Consider the following 21,465-nt stretch of genomic DNA (forward strand, 5'->3'; position numbering starts at 1 on the left):
TTACTCTTAAGCCTTATGGCAAATAATTACAAACAAATAACCTAATTAAACCAAATAAAAATTTCTGTTCTCCCTTATCATCCATGAGGGAGAACAGAAACTCAAAAAACATGAAATCAAACTTATTATTTAACTTTATTACATAGTTTATCTACACAAACATGAGTTGCCATTGCCTTCATTATTAAAATTTAGAAAATTAGTACGAACTAGTCTAATCGCCATGCATTTCTATCTGGTTTTTACATAAATTCGTTCTTTGGCTGGATACGCTGTTTTTATTTTTGAATGATATTTCATAAGGTTTTTGCTGTCATAGTTACTTATTAGTTGTCAACAAAAACATATTGAGAAGAATAATATTAAGTATGTAGCGTCCTATGGTTTTTTAAATGAAGAAATTAATATTTAATTTACTGTTATTCAAATCTCTCTACAACAAAATACAAAACTTATGTCCATAGCTTATAGACTCAAAAAAACCCCCTCTTGACTGATTTTTATGAAAGTTTTAAAACTTATAGTAGTTTAAACCACATTCAAAAATATAGGTGGACTAGGTAGTGCTATATCTAATCCACCACAGATAAATAGTCCATTTCAGTAGAATCAGTTCACAATGTATACAAATAAACCGATCCTGATTTATCCGTGACTATAAGGTATGAAGGTTTCATACTAAACAGAGGTACTCCAACAATCAAAATAACACTGTATATTATGATTTTGTATTTTTTGTACTGGTGAAGTCAGAATAATATACAGCTTGAATATTATAATATATTGTATGACCAAACACCAATTGCTCTGTATTGATAAAAATAAATTATGAATAAAATCAAATACCTATGTATTATATATAATATTAAATATTATTATATTTATATATTATAATTTTTCATTGATCACTAAAATTGTATACACAGCATCCTAATTTTCAATTTTTGGTATTTACTACAAGAATAAAAGGTGTTGACGTTTTTTTTCACCTAACAATAGAGACATATTTGCTATAAAAATGTGACTTCTAACTGACAAACTGTGTAAAAATTCTATTAATCACTATATTATTAAAACAACTTTTAGGTGGTAATGGTTTTGATTTGATTACTTAAATTGTTTCCAGTAATTTGGCTCTTCCAACACTTTTAATAGTGGTCTGAAATTTAGCCACCAGGGTTGATTGTTAGATTGTGTTCTGTAAATTCAAAGAATTTAGATACAACATAAGAAATAATTATAATTATTTTTTTCTTAAATAATTGGTAATATTACTCATTATTAATAAATCTGAGATCATCTAGTTCTGTAAACTTGAAATCACTCCATTTTAAACCCAATGATACAGCTGAACATGACAATATCATCTTATCTGGATGTTCATTTTGCATGTTATTTACCCAATCGGCTGCCAATTGCCCTTCTTTTAGAGCAAATGACCTATCAAATGGACTAGGTACACCACCAGTGGCAATGCTTCCTATAAGTCAGTAGGTACTTAGTTATAGTACCTAGTAGGCAGGTATACATTTAATTCCATACAATATTAGTTACTGTCAATATTTTATTTCTGGGTAAATAGGCATTTAAGAACTACATTTAATTACTTTAGTGGATATATTAGCTTTATCAAAATAACAGTCAAAATTATTATAGTAGATACCTACCTACCTAGTAATTAAATAAATTATTTATAATATGAGATATTAGTAGGGCTTTTCTTGTATCATATTTTCTACAAATACAACTGTTGATGGTGACTAAACATATTTTTTTATGTATACTTTTGTTACAACAGTAGGATGTTGTGAAATACATTTTCAAAGTCATGATAAATCATCAGTACAAATGTAAAATTGATGCACGGTTCTAATATCTATCAATTTAATTAAATAATAATATTACCTAAAATAGAAGTTCTAGTGGCAAATGATTTTTGTCCTTCTTCAGTCAGTAATTTCCTTAGAAAATTAGTGGTATAATTTTCATTGGCCCTTTCAGATCTACAAAAGTCAGATATATAATTAAAGCATAATATATAATCAACAGTATTATATATATATTACTATTATTATTTTTATTATATTATCAGGTACCAACATGCTAAAAATATTAAACTTATGTAGTAAATATATTTATGTCTGATGTTGACACTGGGCCTTTGCCCCTTCCCTATTCATATAGTATGTATTATAAATGTATAATGTAGGTATACTGTATACATAATAGAATACAGTAAACATAAACTAAATCTAGAATAATAATAGAATATTTTCCCAAGAAAGACTTTTTACAAAGAAATAATTAACAACATTACAATGGACACAACTGGACACTAGTTATAATATTTATTACAATGACTGTAAAATTGAATTTATAATATATTAATTAATACAACCTATAATACCTTTATAGGTTTATAGATATATAATAGGTATGGTATTATAGATAAATTACCTATAATATAGAACAACATTTGTTATTCTCTGCATATCGGAAAAATCCAAAATCCAAAATGAAGTATTTTTATTAAATAAAAATGTAATATTGAATAAGAAATTATGGTTCATGAAGTTGGCTTCAAAGGGTAAATACACATTAAAGAGTTATGATTTTTAATTTATTTAAATTTAATGCAATAATTTATAGAATAATAAAAAAAAGAACATATAATTAACTAAATCGCTTTACTGTATATAATGTGTCTAGATAAGTCACTGTAATATTGTAATGGTGGCTTTAAATTTGAATTCAATGATATAAGATCATTGGGTATGATTGTGAGCAAAGATGATCTGTCAGCCTATAATATTAGGTATATATTAAGTATATTTAGGATATTAATGTGATTTAAGTAATTTATTTTACTATAAAGTATTAGTACTGAGGTAGATATAGTTTAAAAGTTTTAAATAGCTCCCAATGAATAATATTTTTAAATTACAACAAAACAACTAAAATCATTATTCTGTGTTCAATTATTTAATTTCATTCAAATTCATATTTAAATTTTAAATGTCTATAAAAAAAACTGTACCTATTTATATATTTTTAAGATTTTTTGGTTATAGTATGAATTATTTATGTGAAATCTTGTTTTAAATCCTTACCTATACAAATTTTACACATTAAAACATTTTACACGTTTATAACTAAAGTAATTTGCAAATTTTAATTTGAACTGTAAATCTTTAAAAAAAAATTCTTACACGAGTGTTTTTCTAACTGTTATTGTATCAATGTGCAAGAAGCTTTGTATTGCATTTTCAAGTTTTTTGACTCAAAGAATAAAATTTGATTAACATTTATAGAAAAAAGTACTGAAAAAATGTCAAATTTCAAGTGACTACAATTATTTGTATTTGAATAACAACAAAATAAGAAAATCATTCCATGAAAATAATTGAGTGAATATCTAATGTAAAAATTTGAACTTAAAACGCTTATAAAAATGTTATTTGACGTTCCCGTTGACTTTTTTTAATTGTTGAAGGTTGACAAACTTATGAGGAATCGTTTATTACATTTTAGGTTTACATACAGGTTTCATTATAAATAGCCACATAAGTACCTACATTATTTTACAGTCCAGTGTTAAAATTAAGTGGAAAGTATAATTATTCTGTATAGGTTAGCTAGTTAGGTACCAATAAATGGTGGACTTCCACCTCACGTTCTCACTCAGACCCTAACGGGTCACGGGTCAAGAGGTTTGGCAAGGCAGACTCCAAGGAATGCTGGTTCTGTAGGCATGCAGTGGATGATGCATCTCATACAATGTGTGATTACGACCCCTGGGTGAAACGGAGAGGATGACATGCGTATTAAAGCTGAGGGAAGAAATCTCTCCAGACAACTTGGTGAGGATTATGCTGGACAGCGCGGACACGTGATACAAGGTCAACAGATATGTCATGAGGTGCTGAAAGTGGAGGAGAAGAAAAAAAGAGGGAGAGAACGATAAATTAATACCTATCAAAATATATATACAACTGTACTTAAGTTCCCTGTGTTATAGGCCAAAGGCCAACTTATACAGGATGGTTAGAGGTGGTTTTAAGGCCCTCACTTAAAGTTTATTAAATAATATATACCTATTATAATTAATACCTATATACGAACTGAAGGTTATCAATAGAATATGTAATCAAATTTTGAAGTACCTAGACAAGCACTTCAATTATAGCCATATGTTATAAGATATTTTTTTTTGTTTCTTGAGTTGACAACAAAGGACAATATAATATAAATGAATATTTTGGGTATTGTCTAATATGGACAACATGCTAGTAGGTTGTTGTCATTATCTATGGATGTGTTCCAAGAGTTACAACAAAAACCGAAATCGATTTCGTCAAAAACCGATTTTGCGGAAAAATTCCCGGAGCTTTCGAAAACTACCAATTGAGAATTTAGACCCTCTCAATGCACCAACTAGATTCACTTTCCCACCAGAAGGATACTGAAGTTGAAAATCGAAGCATTATTTCGACTACTAACAATCGTGTACACACACACACGCACACACAAAACACACATCATTATAAAATCAGTAAATACATTCATCGCTCCCCTCAGAATCTAAAAGATTCCTATACTTAATAACATAATATTATATATAATCATATTATCATATTAATCATATTTATGATATCTTTTTTACCTTAACACGAGTCCTCGGGTAATCTTTTTAGTTTCAAATTTTTCCACCATTCTGTATATACAATCCATTAAATCTGTGATGTTGAACTTTTCCTCGGGAATATACGACGCGTCTGCACCGCATGCCATTGCTATATTAAATCATCCATTGTGAAATAAATTGAACTAATAGCCTTATCGTTTTACCTTACCTGTCATAGAGGTTAAATAACCACATAAACCACCTAATACTTCGACCACAAACACTCGTGGGGTATGACCTTCAGCCGATTGTCTAATAATGTCACACAACTGTAATTTAAATATTTAACGCTATTACAATGCACTAATATTTGACATTTGTTTACGGAATGCCTCACAAACAAAGACTAAAGAGCTCAGGAAAAGGGCCAACCTATCTGAGTACATTTCCACATCACTTAGAGATTCCCGAGACTAACTAGATTAATAGTCGACCTCGTAATCTCGTAAAAATGAATACATTTATTATGGTACATGATTTATTATCTTTTAATGTATATTATGTATTGTAAATATTTGTTGTACATCCCAATGGTCTTTCTGTCAAAGGTAAAATTCAATAAAAAAAAAAAGATAGAAAGAGATTATTTGTTTAAGTTTTAAAGTTTATGTAGGAATTATATCAAGCTTTTATTTACAAAATAACATTAATAACAATATAGGTTCATGTTTTTGGTTATGAAATATGAATCTGATAGAATGTTTATTTTAATATTAGTACTATTAGGTAATAGATAGTATATTCTAAAGAAAAAAAAACTTGAATTAGTACCTGGCTGCCCATAATATATTACAAAAATATATTGATGATTTAATTTGAATTTTCGATTAACTTTTTTTACTAAATATAGAAAACTTAAGAAGAATCTTGTATTACTTTTTCAAAGCTTAGGTATAAATTAAATTTTTTTTTTAAATTTCTAACTCGAAATTTCCCGATTCCTGTGATTTTAATGAATTTTGTCAAAATGCTCATAACAATTACTTATTTTTAATTTCCACTAACAAAAAATTATAATTACATATTTGTATTACATTTTCAAGTTTTTCCAAAAAAAATTGATTGTTAATAACCCCAAAAAAACAAATAACACTCGAGATTTTCTTATACCTATAAATAACTCAAAAATAGTAGCAATATTTCGATTAATTTTTTGCTTGTATACATCCAGTGGAAAATTGGATGTATGTATGGTAATTATTCTTTTCGGATTTACCTACACCAAAAGAGTAACTCAAAAACCGATTTTGCTTAAAAATTTCAGTTTTTCCTTAATATTTTGATTGTCTCTCTTGATGTTTTAATAATTATTGAGAATTTTTTACTATTGACCCACTAAAATGCCAACTAGATTAACATTCCTATAAAAAAAAATGTTATTGAAAAAAATCAAAGCATTTTTACTGTCTCAAAAGGTGATGACTAGACTAGGATTTTGGTGACTTTTGTATTTTTTTTCTTTAAATGATATGCAGTTCTAACCAAAAACTAAACTTGTTTCGTTATACAACAATTTCGAATGTGTAATTTTTGTTTAGCAATTTTTTTGCATTTTTGCAAAATTATTACGTTCAATTAGTTGTATTTAAACTAATTTTTGTTTATTTTAAGTTTTTTTTAATATGTGTTCTATAGGTAATCTCAATTAGTACCTATAGCACCCTTATAAAAATAATACGTTTGAACTTACATCGACAACACACCATAATATTATCCCTGTTATACCCGTTTTCGATAAAATTATTGTCACCTGTCGGCAAATGGCGAAAATTGAAACTATATTAATAAAATAAAATTAAAAATATTTTAAAACTTTTATATTTTGTCGCAAACTGAGTTGTCGGCGAATTGGGATTCGGCAAAGTGGGTATGAATCGAAAAAGTAATTAAATAATTAATCAAACTCACAAGTTAACTTAAATTTAAATACATTTATTTAATTTAATTCTTAAAACAAATTTTCACCTTTTTTTGTATTGTAAAAAATGAATAAATAATAATTAATAATAAATGATAATATTTATTTTAAAAATAAATTTTTTCGCTCATCAAAGTACATTTTTTGGTCATTTTTTAAGTTCGTTTTATATAGTGTTTTTAAGTAATTTTTGCATTTTTTAGTGCATTTAGTTTTTCTTTTAGGTCATTAAAATCCAAGATCTAGTGATGACAGTCGAAAAATAGAAAAAAATAAAAAACACATTATTGTAAAACCAATACATTCATTGCTCCGCTCAGAATCTAAGAATTAGAATGTTTAATAAACAAACGAAACTTGAACCAGTAAGTATAACTAAGTAAGCAATACAAAATTTAAAAAAAACTGGTAAACGGAGGTCGCTGTAATGGAAGGTATTCAATTTTAATTCAATGATATCATATCATTGTATACAAAAAACGATTCTGAGAGGAGACGGTTTGTCAGTCGAGGATATTTTATATTGTTATTGCTTATTAGCTATTATTAATATGGTAGCTGGTAAGTTGAATTAATGTTATTCTTAAAGTGTCAGTGATGCTGGAAAAATATTAAATACACCAATGTAAAATTGGGCTGTTTTGGAACCTAATTAGGTACAACAAAATGATTTGTGTTAATAAGCAAATTTCTCCAAATTTTAACTTAAAATGTCTATACGAAATAGCTGTATACATATATTTTTTAGGCTTCTTAGTTATGGTTAGTTAAAAGTTTAATAATGTTTTTAATTTTTAATCCTTCGCTATAAAAACTGTAAATTTTATTCATTTTTAATTACAAAATCATTTTCAATTTTTAATAGATTAATTATTGATAAATATTGTCAACATTTGAACTATAAATGATTATAAAAAAAATCGTGCCTATGTATTTTTAATATTTTTCAACTGCTAAGTAAAAGGTAACAAGAAAAGTAGAAAATCGCTACAAGATAAATCTAGTGAATATCCAATAATGTAAAAATGTCAACTTCAAACGCTCATAAAAATTTAATTTGACTTTCGGTAGACATTTTTTTTTTTGATTAAGGTAGACAAACTTGTAAGGAATCCTGTATTAAACTTTTAAATCTTAGATATAAATAGAACAATTTTTTCAGAATTTCTAACTAAATATATATTGCTAATTTTCTTGATTTTAACGAATTTTGTCGAAATTCTAAGTCTAAACGCTCATAAAAAATTATTGTGGATTTAGGCTCAAATTTTTTTTAAATTTATATTAACAAAAACTTACAAGGAACCTTGTATTAAATTTCCAAAGTTTATGACACAGCGAAATTTTTTTTATCGACTTGGGTTTAAAAAAACAAATAATAATCGAAAATTTCATACGTCTATAAATAGTTCAACACAAATCAAAATATTTTGAAAATGTTATGGTGTATAGAAAATGGTTACACAAATATTCAGTCAACATTGCATGTATCTACTGTCATTTTTGTTAGATTTACACTAAAAACTATAATAGTCTTTTTCGAAAAATTATTTTGCATAAAAATTCCCATTTTTCTTTAATTTTTTGCCCAGAATCTAAAAAATAATTAGGAGAAACGGATAATAATTATAAACAACTCGAATTTTCAAGCATAACCAGTTTTTGAAATATCGATTTTGTTTTTTTGGTTTTATTTGCGTTTTCTATACATCATACATTCTATACTCGTATTATTTGAAAAATACATTTTCTCTTTTTTTCTTTTTATAGACGTTTTAAATTTTCAAATGCTTTAGTTTTTTTTTTCGATTTATGTATGATAAAATATTTGTTTTTAAAGAAAACTGCTTCAAGAAAAACCAGGCATCGCCACAAATCATGTACCCACTATGGAAGCTTCCACCACATATCTTGTGTCGCAACACTGACTGCACCAGAAGACCACCAACCGTGCCTACCACACCGATGAGGGTCATTTGCGCGACGAACTAGGTAAGTATTGCTCTTATTTGAAATAAAGTATAGTGAAAATTACTTTAACAATTTGATTTAAAGCTGTATCTGCTCCCAATGAAAAATCAGTTCCTGGTACGTTGTTGCTGTACGTAACCGGCACCACTACTATAGGTATGCAAAACTCTTTGTGTTTTTTCCGGTAATCGTACATCTTTATGCCGGTCTTTAAAGCCTGCAAACAAAATAAAGTGGGTTTCACTAGATCAGTATTGTCATATTTCAGAGCCCCAAGCAACTATACTTCTGTCCCTCCAGCAATTATACACGAGCTGATATTAAAATGTTTCATTTGTATCGCCATCTTTTTCATCATATCTTCATCAGGAATTGTTCTTGTTATTCCTAGCTTAACACCACCTTGATTTAGCCAACCAATGACACTGGACCAATGGAGTTCAACAACCTGTTGTTCATAAAATTAAACATATATTTAACAACTCAAATGAATATTGGAAACTCACTAATATTATGCATTCACATTAACATGCCCTCTCCCAACAAACTAATACATAAATAACCAACTAATATATTAAAGTTACTTCGCCTCTTAAGAGTCCATCAATACTGAATTTTGCAGCAAACACTCGGGTTTTTAATGCTATTGATGCTCGAACTATAGAATACATCAATGCGTTTATTCCATTACTAGATCCTCCAATATTTAATATCAAAGTTATTTTCCCCTAAAATAATCATTTTTATTATAACATAAATTTAATAGTTTAGTATTGAATAAAAAAATACAAACGTCTAAATCAATGATTTCTTTGTGTATCATTTGTTTGTATGTCACTAAATTTTGATTAAAGCTCCTGAAAATGGTTCATAATATAAACACAGAATTACTAAACAAGAATACATTAACAAATTTTGTTGAAGTTTTAGGTGCCTACTACCTGTGTTTTTGTAAGTATATAAATACACATACATATCTATGTAAGTTTAAACTTCAAAAGAAGAATATGACTCATTGGATGGAATTGTTATTATTACAGCACCAACCCTAGCTACACTATAAGAGAGTGCACTACCTGAAAGTATCAGTTAAACCACGGTGTTCACAGTCAGGTATATTTTTTATACTAACATGTGATAACGATTAATATTATATGGTATGCATAAGGGGGGATGTAGGAGAGTCGAGTGTTCTCAACTGGTGGACAGCAGGGGCAGTCTACCGTAACGCTCGTCTCGGACGTTCGTTGCGCACAGTTTTTTTTTTTTTATTCCTAACCCTATGTGTTCAATGTACTTATTTTAAATAAAGCAATAAATAATTAAAGTTTGTTTTGTAAATCGTTAACACACGATTATTGCCTATTGCGGCTATACCTACCTATAGGTATTATGGCTAATACGCTAATGCAGCGTTTCTCTAAGTGTGGGTCATCAGTCAATTTTTGGTGGGTCGGGAACCTTTTTTTGAATTATATAGATTCCATGAAATGTATGTTAGGTACCTCATTATAAAAAGTTCATTTTAATTATATCAATTATATTTTTATTCATATTAATTATAAACCTATAAAAAAACTAAATACCTAATAAAAATGTGTAAGTACATATTTATAAAATACAAATTTTGTTTTCCACAAATTGTTAAAAAGTGAAACAATGTGAGTCGCGAAAGATTTTTCGGGGGAAATTTAGGTCCCGGTATTAAAAAGATTGAGAACTACCTACTGCGCTAATGAATTTGCCATATCAAACAACCATAATATACATTAGTACCTACCTAGATAATGTATCTGTATTTATTTAAACTGATTATGATATTTAATTCAATAATCATGCTTCAAATAAGTTAATTTACAAAAAATGAAGTACCTACCTACCAATTAAGTACCTATAACCTCTTTATTTAAATAATAAATTATCCAAAGTTCTATTAAACGTACGGGCCTCGAAGTTGCAATGCCTTATCGAAATCTTTTTCTTCGACGGCTTTTCCAATTTCCGATGTACTTTTAACACATTCCATCAACGATTGATGTACGATTGTATTAGCGTTAAGACATACGACTTTTGGTTCAGATTCTGCTGTAGCTTCTAATAAACAAAAAACAGCGTGTGCGCCCATGCGTGAAGCCTAACCCAATAAACATATTTAAAATATAAAGGTACTTTGTCAAATTTATTTTCTAATAATTATTATTACCAAAATTCTATCAAATGCTGAAGGACTTCCGCCTCTTTGAACATGCCCTAGAACAGTTATCCTAGCGTCTTGATTTAATCTTTCCACTAAAACATTTTTAACCATTTCTGATGTAATTGCATTGCCATTTAAATCAACTGCTCCTTCCGAGACTATTATAATGTTCAGCCTTTTACCATATTTTCTTGCCTGAAAAAAATATGTTATACATTTATTCAAACTACCTATATTTTAATAAAAAGTTTTAATATTAATAGTGATGAATTATAGCTAGGGTCCGGGCTTAAATTCCTCAAAAACTATAAAACAATTCTCCACAAAATAGTCATAAAAATTGCATATGATGACCATGATAATGGCACTAAAATTTAACTTAAAATGTTTTTACATATTTTAATATTTAATTAAATTTAATATTTCTATATTAAAAAAAGTTATGACAAAAAATTAGTAATGACTAATGACTTATCGACAATGGTTTTTATTGGTAGTCACTAGTCAGTATGTTCTTAATAACAACATTATTCATTTTATATATATTATGTATTTAAATATAAAACTTATATCATGTATTCATGTTAAAAACTGCATTCAACTATTTTGTACTTACCTATTTAATAGCGACTAGTAAGCAATGCATTAAACCTGATCATATTAATATAAAATATTTTGAATTATGAAGCTAATTGTAAGTAAACTAAAAACTTGAAAACTAATATTACAAATATACATGCACTTAAAATTAGTAAAATTAATTTAAGATTCTAAACTAGTAAAAAAATGTAAATAAAAGTTAGACTAATAAAATAACAATCTGTACATGAATCGAATTATACCTATACTATTGAAATCGCCGGTTGTCATTTGCGCATCGCTGTTGTTAATTTAGACCTTTTTTGTAAGACATTTGCGCATCGTTCGATTTTTGGGTTATGTATCATTTGCGCATCAGCCGTTTAAAAGTTCTTACATCATTTGCGCATCAACATTATTTAACAATATAATTCTAAAAAAGGTGTACACCCAAAAGTGCTAGTTGTTTTCTAATTTTGATCTTGAAATTCATTCATCAACTTTCAAAATATATTGTACAGATATTTCTGTTTTAAAATATGTTTGACGACGCATATGATAGAGAGAAATGGAGAGATTTTGTGATGGCAACGATGGAACATAATGGGCCGATAAGCTGAGAATATTGAGATAATATTGTGTAGGATTATCATTATAGTTAGCAATAACATAACTAAGATATAATCGATTTTTATCGATTTTTATCGCAAAGTACATCAGACGAGATACTGACACACTGTCGGGACGTACGACTTTAACAACACGTGTTGTACGGCTCTCATATATTATTAATTTAAAAATGAGCAAATTAAAATTTATTAATTCAAATCGAGGAAAATCTGGAATCATTTTCCAAAATTATTTTTACACTGAAAGAAAAATATAAAAAAGTTGTGAAATTATATTTATGTGTCCGAAAAAAAATTGATGAACATCGAAGAACGGTATTAGAAATACGTGGAGAACATACGCATCTCAAATTGACGGATTCAGAGATAGAAAAACACGAAGTAAGTCAAATTAAGAATTATAAATTAATTTTATTTTTTTTTTAAATAACTTTGTAAAAACTAAATTGATGCGCTTTAACAACAACTAAAAAGAGTTAATATAAATATCTATGCATAATATCGCCTATCATCAATTGTAAATCGAAAAAATAAATTTATACTATATTAAATATTATAAGATTAGGACATAATATTACACATGGAAAGAGGGCCGGAAAACATGAGAAAGATAACGACTGCTTAACTTATTTTTACTATAGGATATACCTATTCCTAATGCGTATAGTTTAGTGAAAACTTTTTTATACATTTTTTTTTCAGATTAAAAACACTATTAAAAGAAAAGCTACTGAAGAAATATCAATGAGGCCTAACAAAATTATACAAAAAGCAATATCTGACGCTGATCATGTAACGGTCAATGATATTTCCAATTATAGACTTATATATTTTATATACAGAAATCGTAGAGAGGTTGTACCGGTGTTGCCGAAATCCTATGATGAAGCTATTTTGCAATTAATTTCTTCCCAAGAAACACTTGTAACTTTCAAAAAGAACGATTTCTTTATGTAAATGACAATAAAATTGTGTTATTAACTTGTGAAACAAATTTGAAAACTTTATGTGAAAATTCCGATTACATTCTGGCAGACGGGACCTTTAGATTTTGTCCACAATATTTTTATCAATTGTACACTATTCATATTTATAAAAACGGTCTATATTTACCCTTAGTATATTATTTTTTAACCGGAAAAACTACAACAGATTATATTGAAATGTGGCAATCTTTAATAAATACATGTGAATCGATGAATTTGATATTCAACCCAAAAACAATCAGAGTAGATTTTGAAAGGAGTGCACATTTGGCAATTATACGCTGTTTTACACTAAGAGATATATACGGATGCAGATTTCATTTAGGGCAAGCTTGGTATAGGAAGCTCAATCAAGATTTTCCTTACCTCAGAAACGAATATAAAACTAATACCGAAATCGGAAAATGGATTAAATATTTCTTTGGTTTATCTTTCATATCCACTGAAGAAGTTTCTGATGTGTTTTGTGAATTAATTGAAATCGCACCAAATAGCGACGTATTGCATTTTAGTGATTACATCTATGACAATTATATTCAAGAAAATTGTTTATTCCCACCAGAGATGTGGGCAGAAAAACTATCAGATTTACCTAAAACAACAAATGGACCTGAAGCATTTCATTCTCATTACAATGCACAATTTTACATTACTCATCCTCCAATATGGAAAGTATGAAATGGTCATTTTTATAAATAATAAATTTAGTTAGCTGAATATTTTTTTTATATATATGTACTTAGGTAATAGAAACGTTGAAAGAAATACAGACAGAGACCTATGTTAAAATTAAAGATATTTCTAGAAATATTCATCATGTACAACGGGCACCTGAAAGTCAAAAATTAGACTACATTAATAAACATTGGCTGAAGTATACTTCCGGTGAAATAAGCAGGTTTCATTTTGTTAAAATAATGGGACATTATAATATACCATGTATTGATTTATAATATTATTTATTTTAAAGCTTAATTTATTTATTTTGATTTATACAATATTTATTTTAAATCTATTTCTATTCAAATTATATTTATATTTGTATTTTAACTATAACTGTAATGTACCGACAAAAGTGTTCATTTCAATATGTGTATTTGTATAATTATCAATACTACAGTTCAATTTATTTTAATTATATGGGTTTATTTATTACATATGATTTATGAAAATCATTACATTTTCGATCAAAAACTATTTTTTATACAATTCTATTGTTCAGCATATTGATGCGCATTTGATGTATAATAATTTGGTGCAGGTGAAACGGACAATGCGCAAACGATAATAAAAATGATGTACAAATTTTAATTATATGGGTTTATTTATTACATATGATTTATGAAAATCATTACATTTTCGATCAAAAACTATTTTTTATACAATTCTATTGTTCAGCATATTGATGCGCATTTGATGTACGATATTTTGGCACAGGTAAACAGACGATGCGCAAATGATGTACGGCCCTTTCAAATATCATTATCGTCCGGATTTAAATTCAAAGGATATTTTTTAGGGGATGCTCTAAAATAGTGCATTTCAATAGACGATAATGATATTTGAAAGATACTCTAGTAAATTGAATGCAGGTATATAATATTGAAATGTTTACATACTCTCTGTACATTTTTACATAATTTGTCTGGCCATTCTAATTTTTGTGGCCATTCCCTAATGAATAAGTAATCAGCTTCACACATCAACGCGCTTTTAACAGCTAAATAACTATATAATATAGGGCACATTTTAATTTAGTGATAGTAATAATTTAATCTTTATTATTTAAGTTACTATTACCCACAATTGCGGCCCATAACTTCCATTATAAATGTTCTCTGATGAGAAAATGCCGTGCTTACAATAGAATCTATTGCTTCAAGTATTCGGTGAAGTGCTGTGTCAGCACCAATGGTCATATCAGTCCCACTAAAATCGTTGTCAATTGACCCAACAATGCCAACCAAATTTAAATGGCCAAATTTTTTTGCAGTTTCTTCATCTATCTCCTCTAAAAAAATATTTAAAAGTTTGTTACCAAAGCTCAAGAGAAATAAACAATAATTACGGCATTTTAAAAGTTCGTCAATATGGATTGGCCACTCTTCACGAAAAATATTAGCACCAGTCAAGGATCCGTCTCCACCTATTACCACTAAGTTAGAAATACCAAATGATATCATATTTTTGGTCGCTTTCCTTCTGCCTTCTTTAGTCATAAACGATTTACACCGTTTTGTGCCGATAATAGTACCACCCTTAAGTTTAAAATATTTTTAAGCACCTAATCAAAAAAACGACCTCTTAAAACCATACCAAACTTAGAGTGAAAGATACGTCGTACCAATTTGCTTTTGTTATGTAATCATTGCCTTCAATAAGTCCATGATATCCCTCTTTGACAAAATAAATGGTAACACCTAATTGAATTGACACTCTAACAACAGATCTTACAGCCGCATTCATTCCTGAAAAATTACATTGAAGTGCCATGTGTATCGATAGATATCACGACTACAAAATTTTTCACTATATCGAATTATTACCTTGCGAGTCTCCCCCGCTGGTCAAAACTGCGAATGTAATATTTGAATTTTTTTCCCGTGGAAACCTCTTTAAAATCGATTTAAAATCATAAGAAGCCCTAAACAATTTAATCAAGTTTCAGTTATATACTAAATTGATAAATAACATAACAATTAAAGTTAAAATACTCACATTTTAATGAATTTTTCAATAAAATATTTTAAAAATACATAAAATACGTAATAATTAATAAATATAATAAACTATGTAGGTATGTAATAAATATTTTGTTTGTTTTAAAGTGTAACGTAGTAAACATTGAAATGACCGACTTCTACTATCTTGTTTTCTATAACTTATGTTTTTCCAAAGACTTAAAAATGTTGGTGCAAGGATAATTTATTATTACTTACCTACCTATTAATTAGTTGTAGGGTTCTTTTAGTACTTGCCTCACAATATGATTGCAATAAAGTGCTTAGTTAATATTAAATATATTATAGTATATTTAATAAAAAACTTATCTTTCTTACACGACATTATCACTACAAATAATTTTTAGCAACCATTTTACAGATATAACTGTAGGCATGTTTTGATGATTTGTTTATAGATTCATATATTTTTGTTATGCCAAATTTATTTAGGTAAGTAAACCTACCCATTATCTTTCTTTAGGATTTTTAAAATACAGTTTTTTTTATCAACTCATTAATATAAAACTGAAATATATTTTTTTTAAATTATTACGTACCTATTCAAAAAACATTATTTAATTGTGCAAGTTTAAACATTTCTTTAGTACATTTAAACTCTTGGAACAGTCTGTGATTGATAGTTTTAAATTTGTTACAATATTATCTATCTAACATATCATGCATGAAAGTCTACGCAGGGCCATTATTTAAAGTATCTACCTAAGATCCACTTATATTTCCTGTTATTTATATTATATTCACATTTAAAAGTCACCATCAGTCCTCTCTTTGTCTCTATAATTTCTTTATAGAGACTGCCCTCTTTAAAATACTAGGTATAGAAGAATAAAATACAAGAATTCAAAATGGGATACAAAGAGAATAAGTGTTAAAGAGGTAGTAGAGAAACTGATTGTAATGGTAGGTACGACTGATTATATGAGAATGGAATTTAAAACTCGTCCGATTTGAGAGTTCGATAAACAGTCACAAATGTATGAAGAGACAGCAGGGATACAATTAATGGTGGTTGTGGTGTGGAGTTTATATGTAGGTATAGTAAATATAGTATACAAAACAAACTATAGACTATAGACTACAGGTATTCAAGTATGTTAAAGTGTTAAGGATCGGTGATATCATTTGGTGGTTTATTTTCTGCGTGAATTGATTTTAATACAGGTGATGTCTTGAAATTTTTTCTAAGCAACACTGCAATGCATTGTTTTCGTTCAACCCTTATTTGATTGTCTTAAGAGGACGCTACACCCGCGTGTGTTGTCTCAGTCTTACAAACGTAGAACATAACAAAAAGCTACAGTCATAATTAAGAAACGAAATTTTTACCACGTAAAAAGGAGAACTTTGGGTGTGCAATATCGTTTTTATTTTTTCGATATCACTTATATGAAAAAAGTTCTTATTGTTCCAAAATACATTTGTTTTTGTATTTTTCAAACTTGAATAACTTTTTTTGTACTTCCGATATCGAGAAAATAAAAACGATATTGCACAGCCAAAGTTCTCCTTTTTATGTGGTGAAAATTTCGTTTCTTAATTATGACTGTAGCTTTCTCGGTTCTTTCCCGCGCAAAATATGTTTTTGCTATGTTCTACGTTTGTAAGACGGAGACAACACATTCGGGTGTAGCGTCCTCTTAATGCAAGTCTAGATAATTGCTCCAAAATAATTAAAATATTTTGAAAATATTGCAATGTGCATACAATGCACTCATAGAAAATCATAATATAAACATTTAGTGAAAATTAGTATGATCAAGCTATGATTATATATTTTTAATTACAACAAAATAACAACATAGATTTTGTCGAATCTTAACTTCAGTTATACATCAATATTCAACACCAGTCACCAGCATACGTTTTTATTATATCTTGAGGAAAACTTTATTTTGGTGTCACACCATTAACTATTTTAATAATTTCTAAATCTGTTCAAGAACACAAGGATGTCTAATTACAAATATCAAAAAAAACATCAACACTTTTGCAAATAATTAGTTAACTTATTATGCTACATTTTTTTAGACATATAGAAAAGAAATAATAAGTATTTGAAAATTTGAAATGCATAAATTTGGTACATATTATGTGTACAGTATGTACAATGAACAAAAGTTGAGTAGGTTTTTCAAAATATGTTTTATTATCATTTCACGACACATATAATACAAATTCAAAACAATTAGTTGCGTGTTCAATTATGTTTGTTCAAAACTTTTAATACCATTTTTTTTAAATTTAATATTAATTATTATTAGTTCTTGGGGAGCTTCGATTTTGAAATATTGTCCAACAGTCAGACAACATATATTTTCAGCTTCACAATTTCACCAATCATAAAAATTCCGTAATATAACCTATATAATACATCATACCTATTATAATATTTATCTAGGTTAATGATTGCAGACTGATACGTTCTGTGCCGTTAACTGTCAAGCAAAAAACTATAAATTATTATAGTTAAAGATTTTGTTTATAGTTAGATGAACAGTAGGATAAACACAGTATATATATTTATTTATTAGCAATTTATTAAATCATAAAAGTTGGTATTTTAATAACAGCGCATTAGTGCATCGAAACAAATGTTACTGCTCTATAACGACGGACCGCGAAAATTTGTAACACGTATATAATACTAGTGTATAGGTATTTCCTAGACTGTACTACTTATCATAGTATTATATCGTATTATTAAGTACATCAAACAGTGAAAATGCAGTCAAAAATCATCATACATACCACATCCGTCGTTAATATCCAAAAGATCTTGGATTTACTGATTCAGTTCCACTCGGTCGACGGTCTCGAACGATTTAACACATACAACCTTAGGCGTTAAAAATCTGGGCATACTAGATATATCAATTTAACATATTGTATTAACATAGTTTATTATATTTACAAGGTTATTATTATTTGGGGGAAACCTAAATGCCTAAGCCATCTAATTCCTCCCTCCCCCCCCCCACACACCACAATTAAACCTATGGTTATAACTTATAACAGCCACTGAGCCGCAACATACACGACTTTTAACCCAAATTTTCTACACAAATCGGCGAACCCACCGTCTACAATAGTCAATAAGTACCTAAAGTACGATTATAGTTTAATCTCTTTAGTACTATTATAACCGAAATCTTCGAATATCTACCGTTCGTTGACATCCATAATGTGATTTTCCTATTTGTTTCCACTCGGTTGACCTACTCAAACATCTCAAACAGAGATCGTGTACAAACTACCTACATTTTCTACACTAATCGCATACGCATTTCAAAAAAAAAAAACAACTAGGTCTGTAGCCAAAACACGTCTGTGAGAGTGAGAAACAGTCGGTCGGCGACCGCATGACCGTATTCATACCACTCAAGCGACCGCGTCATCCGGATCACCCGCACAAGAACGTTACACGGATACCCAACTTTTAGAGAACATTTATTAGGTACCTACTACCTACTTACAAGAATAAATTCGAAACCGCAGCGAAAAAAGGCCAAAGAAGACTTAAAAACTTGCTACCTATTTGACTTGAAAACGTAATTATTATTTGTAGACCCAACCTACCATTTCGATCAATACCGGTGACCCCCATCGGCTTCATAAGTTTTTTGTTGTGGTGCCCGACGGCGGACGGGAGGGTAGTAGTTTGTGTACATCTTGCCATTTTGGTCAAACAGTATCATTGGGGACTCTTCGTCTTTTGAGAGACGAAAGTTGGACAGTCTCATGGCACATGACGACATCGATGAAGTCTTCAATTTGTTATCGGACAACGGAGAAATGCTCATGGAACTATCGGCCAGCAAAATTTGTGACGAATCATACAAGACCCTACTCATATCTTTGTTGTCGAAAGAAGGATACGGTCGCTGTTCAGATGGCAGAATTACAGCTTGGCTGTCAGACGACGGTTGAGATAACGATTCGGACAACAGTGGCGATAACGGGTCGGACAACGGTGGCGATAACGGGTCGGACAGCGGTGGCGATAACGGACCAGACGACCAAATCCTGTCTTTACCATTGTCGCTATAGGACGACCACGAAATTCGATTGCGGTTGGTCGTCGGTAACAACAGTACAGAAGTGGAAGAAATCCAGTCACGTCTGTATGATGAATGCAGTCGCATTGCGGGAAACGTCCAAAGACTGCTGTACGAAGCCGATGGTTGAGCCGTGGACCGCACGCCGCCGTCCAGGTTGGGCATAGCTAGAAATAACGAAGAGTATCATTTTATTTTAAATCATAGGTACTTATTATGATGTTACAACATTGATATTTTAAGTATAAAAGGAACATAAAGATGTATATAAACATCACACCATTTGTTTTCTCCCTCTAGTCTATCTAACCCACCACGACATGGAAAATATTCGTTCGGCAGACGGGTTTACTGCTAATAGTGAATTTAACTATTAAATAACGTATGCAGTTGGAACACTACCTATCTGTGTTGTGAGTGGAGAGTAGGTATGTAAGATGTTCCAATTTAAAAATGCTCATGTCTTGATTTAAAATTGAGTTATTGGAAAAAATTCAAAGTAAAAACACAGATAGGTAATGTTCTGAACTTTAAGTTTGATATTAGATCAATTCAAACTAATAATCAAGCTTAATGCACAACGTAGGTTTTGCACTTCTGCTGAACACAAATTGGCCATGCTGCACATATTTAAGATTTAGTAAAAAAAAACAAATGATGCTCTTAGTATCAATATATGACTAGTTAACTCGAACAATTGACAATTGTCATTTAATATACTAGTTCTATACATACGTCTTGGTGTGGGGAAACCATCCAATCGCCCTTGTAACGAACACAAAAAACCAAAAACAAAAATATCTGTGGTTTTCAACATTTTTTTCCTGGATTATTGAGCGCCGATTCAATTGACTTGTATTGAATAATTCAAAATAATTTCAAACAAGTGTTTAACGATCATAATAACAAACAATTTTTGTTTCCTCGACAACTCAGAAATTAAATTACTTATAATAAATGAAAATAAAATATATAAACTGTTGGCTATTTCTTATTTATTTTAAATTTAAATGTTTGGGTTGAACACTGGGAAGAGGCTAGAGCAAGGATCGGCATGCAATAGGCAGCAAGCGATCCAAGTCCGGCGTAGGGGAAATAACTGAACCGCCAAAAATAATTCAATAATTTTGGTTTTGCGAACATTTTAGAATGTAGATGTCTGATCTATTTTTAAGATGTATTTGGAGATTACGATAGCGTCCATCGTTCATCAGCCTCTAGAATCTAGAGCATATTCGATATTGATATTTAATGCTCCTCCGACGTTTTATTACTACAGACTATAATTAACTACCGCTTAAACAACTATAGTAACTTTAGTGTACTAGTATCGTTTAATTAATTTTTTTTTTTTTGGCTGTCGAGGAGGTGGTAGTTGTGCAGTGTCGTCATTTCAGTTTTCAATTGAGGGGGCAAGGGTTTTAACAGACCCAAATGAATAAAAAGTAACCGCTTACTCGCACTTTCACAAAAAATTACCATTCCCACATCATTTATTTTATAATTTAAATATTTTTAGTTTCTGAGCGGAGCGATGAATGCTTTGATTTTACTATGATATGTGTTTTTTTGTGTCTGTCATCAAGGTTCTAGGCAGTAAAAGTGCTTCGATTTTCTTCGAAAGCAATTTTTCTGGTAGGAAAGTGAATTTAGTTGATACTTGGTCGAATGTAAAAAAATCTCAATGGTTTTCAAAAACAAC

At 29.2% G+C, this 21,465-nt stretch overlaps 2 protein-coding genes across 2 annotated transcripts; both read right to left on the minus strand.

Annotated features, from left to right (window-relative positions):
- Positions 1-1,041: 1,041 nt before the first annotated feature.
- LOC111038472 (ATP-dependent 6-phosphofructokinase-like) lies at positions 1,042-18,568 on the minus strand. The gene is made up of 17 exons (XM_022321596.1): positions 18,495-18,568; positions 15,511-15,608; positions 15,281-15,432; positions 15,033-15,222; positions 14,765-14,975; positions 14,584-14,692; positions 10,777-10,965; positions 10,517-10,707; positions 9,367-9,430; positions 9,158-9,301; positions 8,860-9,021; positions 8,638-8,790; positions 4,854-4,953; positions 4,664-4,793; positions 1,906-2,003; positions 1,276-1,480; positions 1,042-1,198 (listed from the first exon to the last, which is right to left on the minus strand). Exons 1-17 carry the CDS (start codon positions 18,566-18,568, stop codon positions 1,108-1,110), a joined length of 2,361 nt encoding a protein of 786 aa, XP_022177288.1. The 3' UTR covers positions 1,042-1,107.
- A 724-nt stretch (positions 18,569-19,292) lies between these two features.
- Positions 19,293-20,580, minus strand: LOC111038473. Its single transcript, XM_022321598.1, has 3 exons — positions 20,499-20,580; positions 19,690-19,930; positions 19,293-19,617 (listed from the first exon to the last, which is right to left on the minus strand). The coding sequence occupies exons 1-3, from the start codon at positions 20,578-20,580 to the stop codon at positions 19,293-19,295; spliced, it is 648 nt and encodes a 215-aa protein (XP_022177290.1).
- Positions 20,581-21,465: the final 885 nt, after the last annotated feature.

Source organism: Myzus persicae, unplaced genomic scaffold (genome assembly GCF_001856785.1).
Source record: "Myzus persicae strain clone G006 unplaced genomic scaffold, MPER_G0061.0, whole genome shotgun sequence".
Lineage (NCBI taxonomy): Eukaryota > Metazoa > Arthropoda > Insecta > Hemiptera > Aphididae > Myzus > Myzus persicae.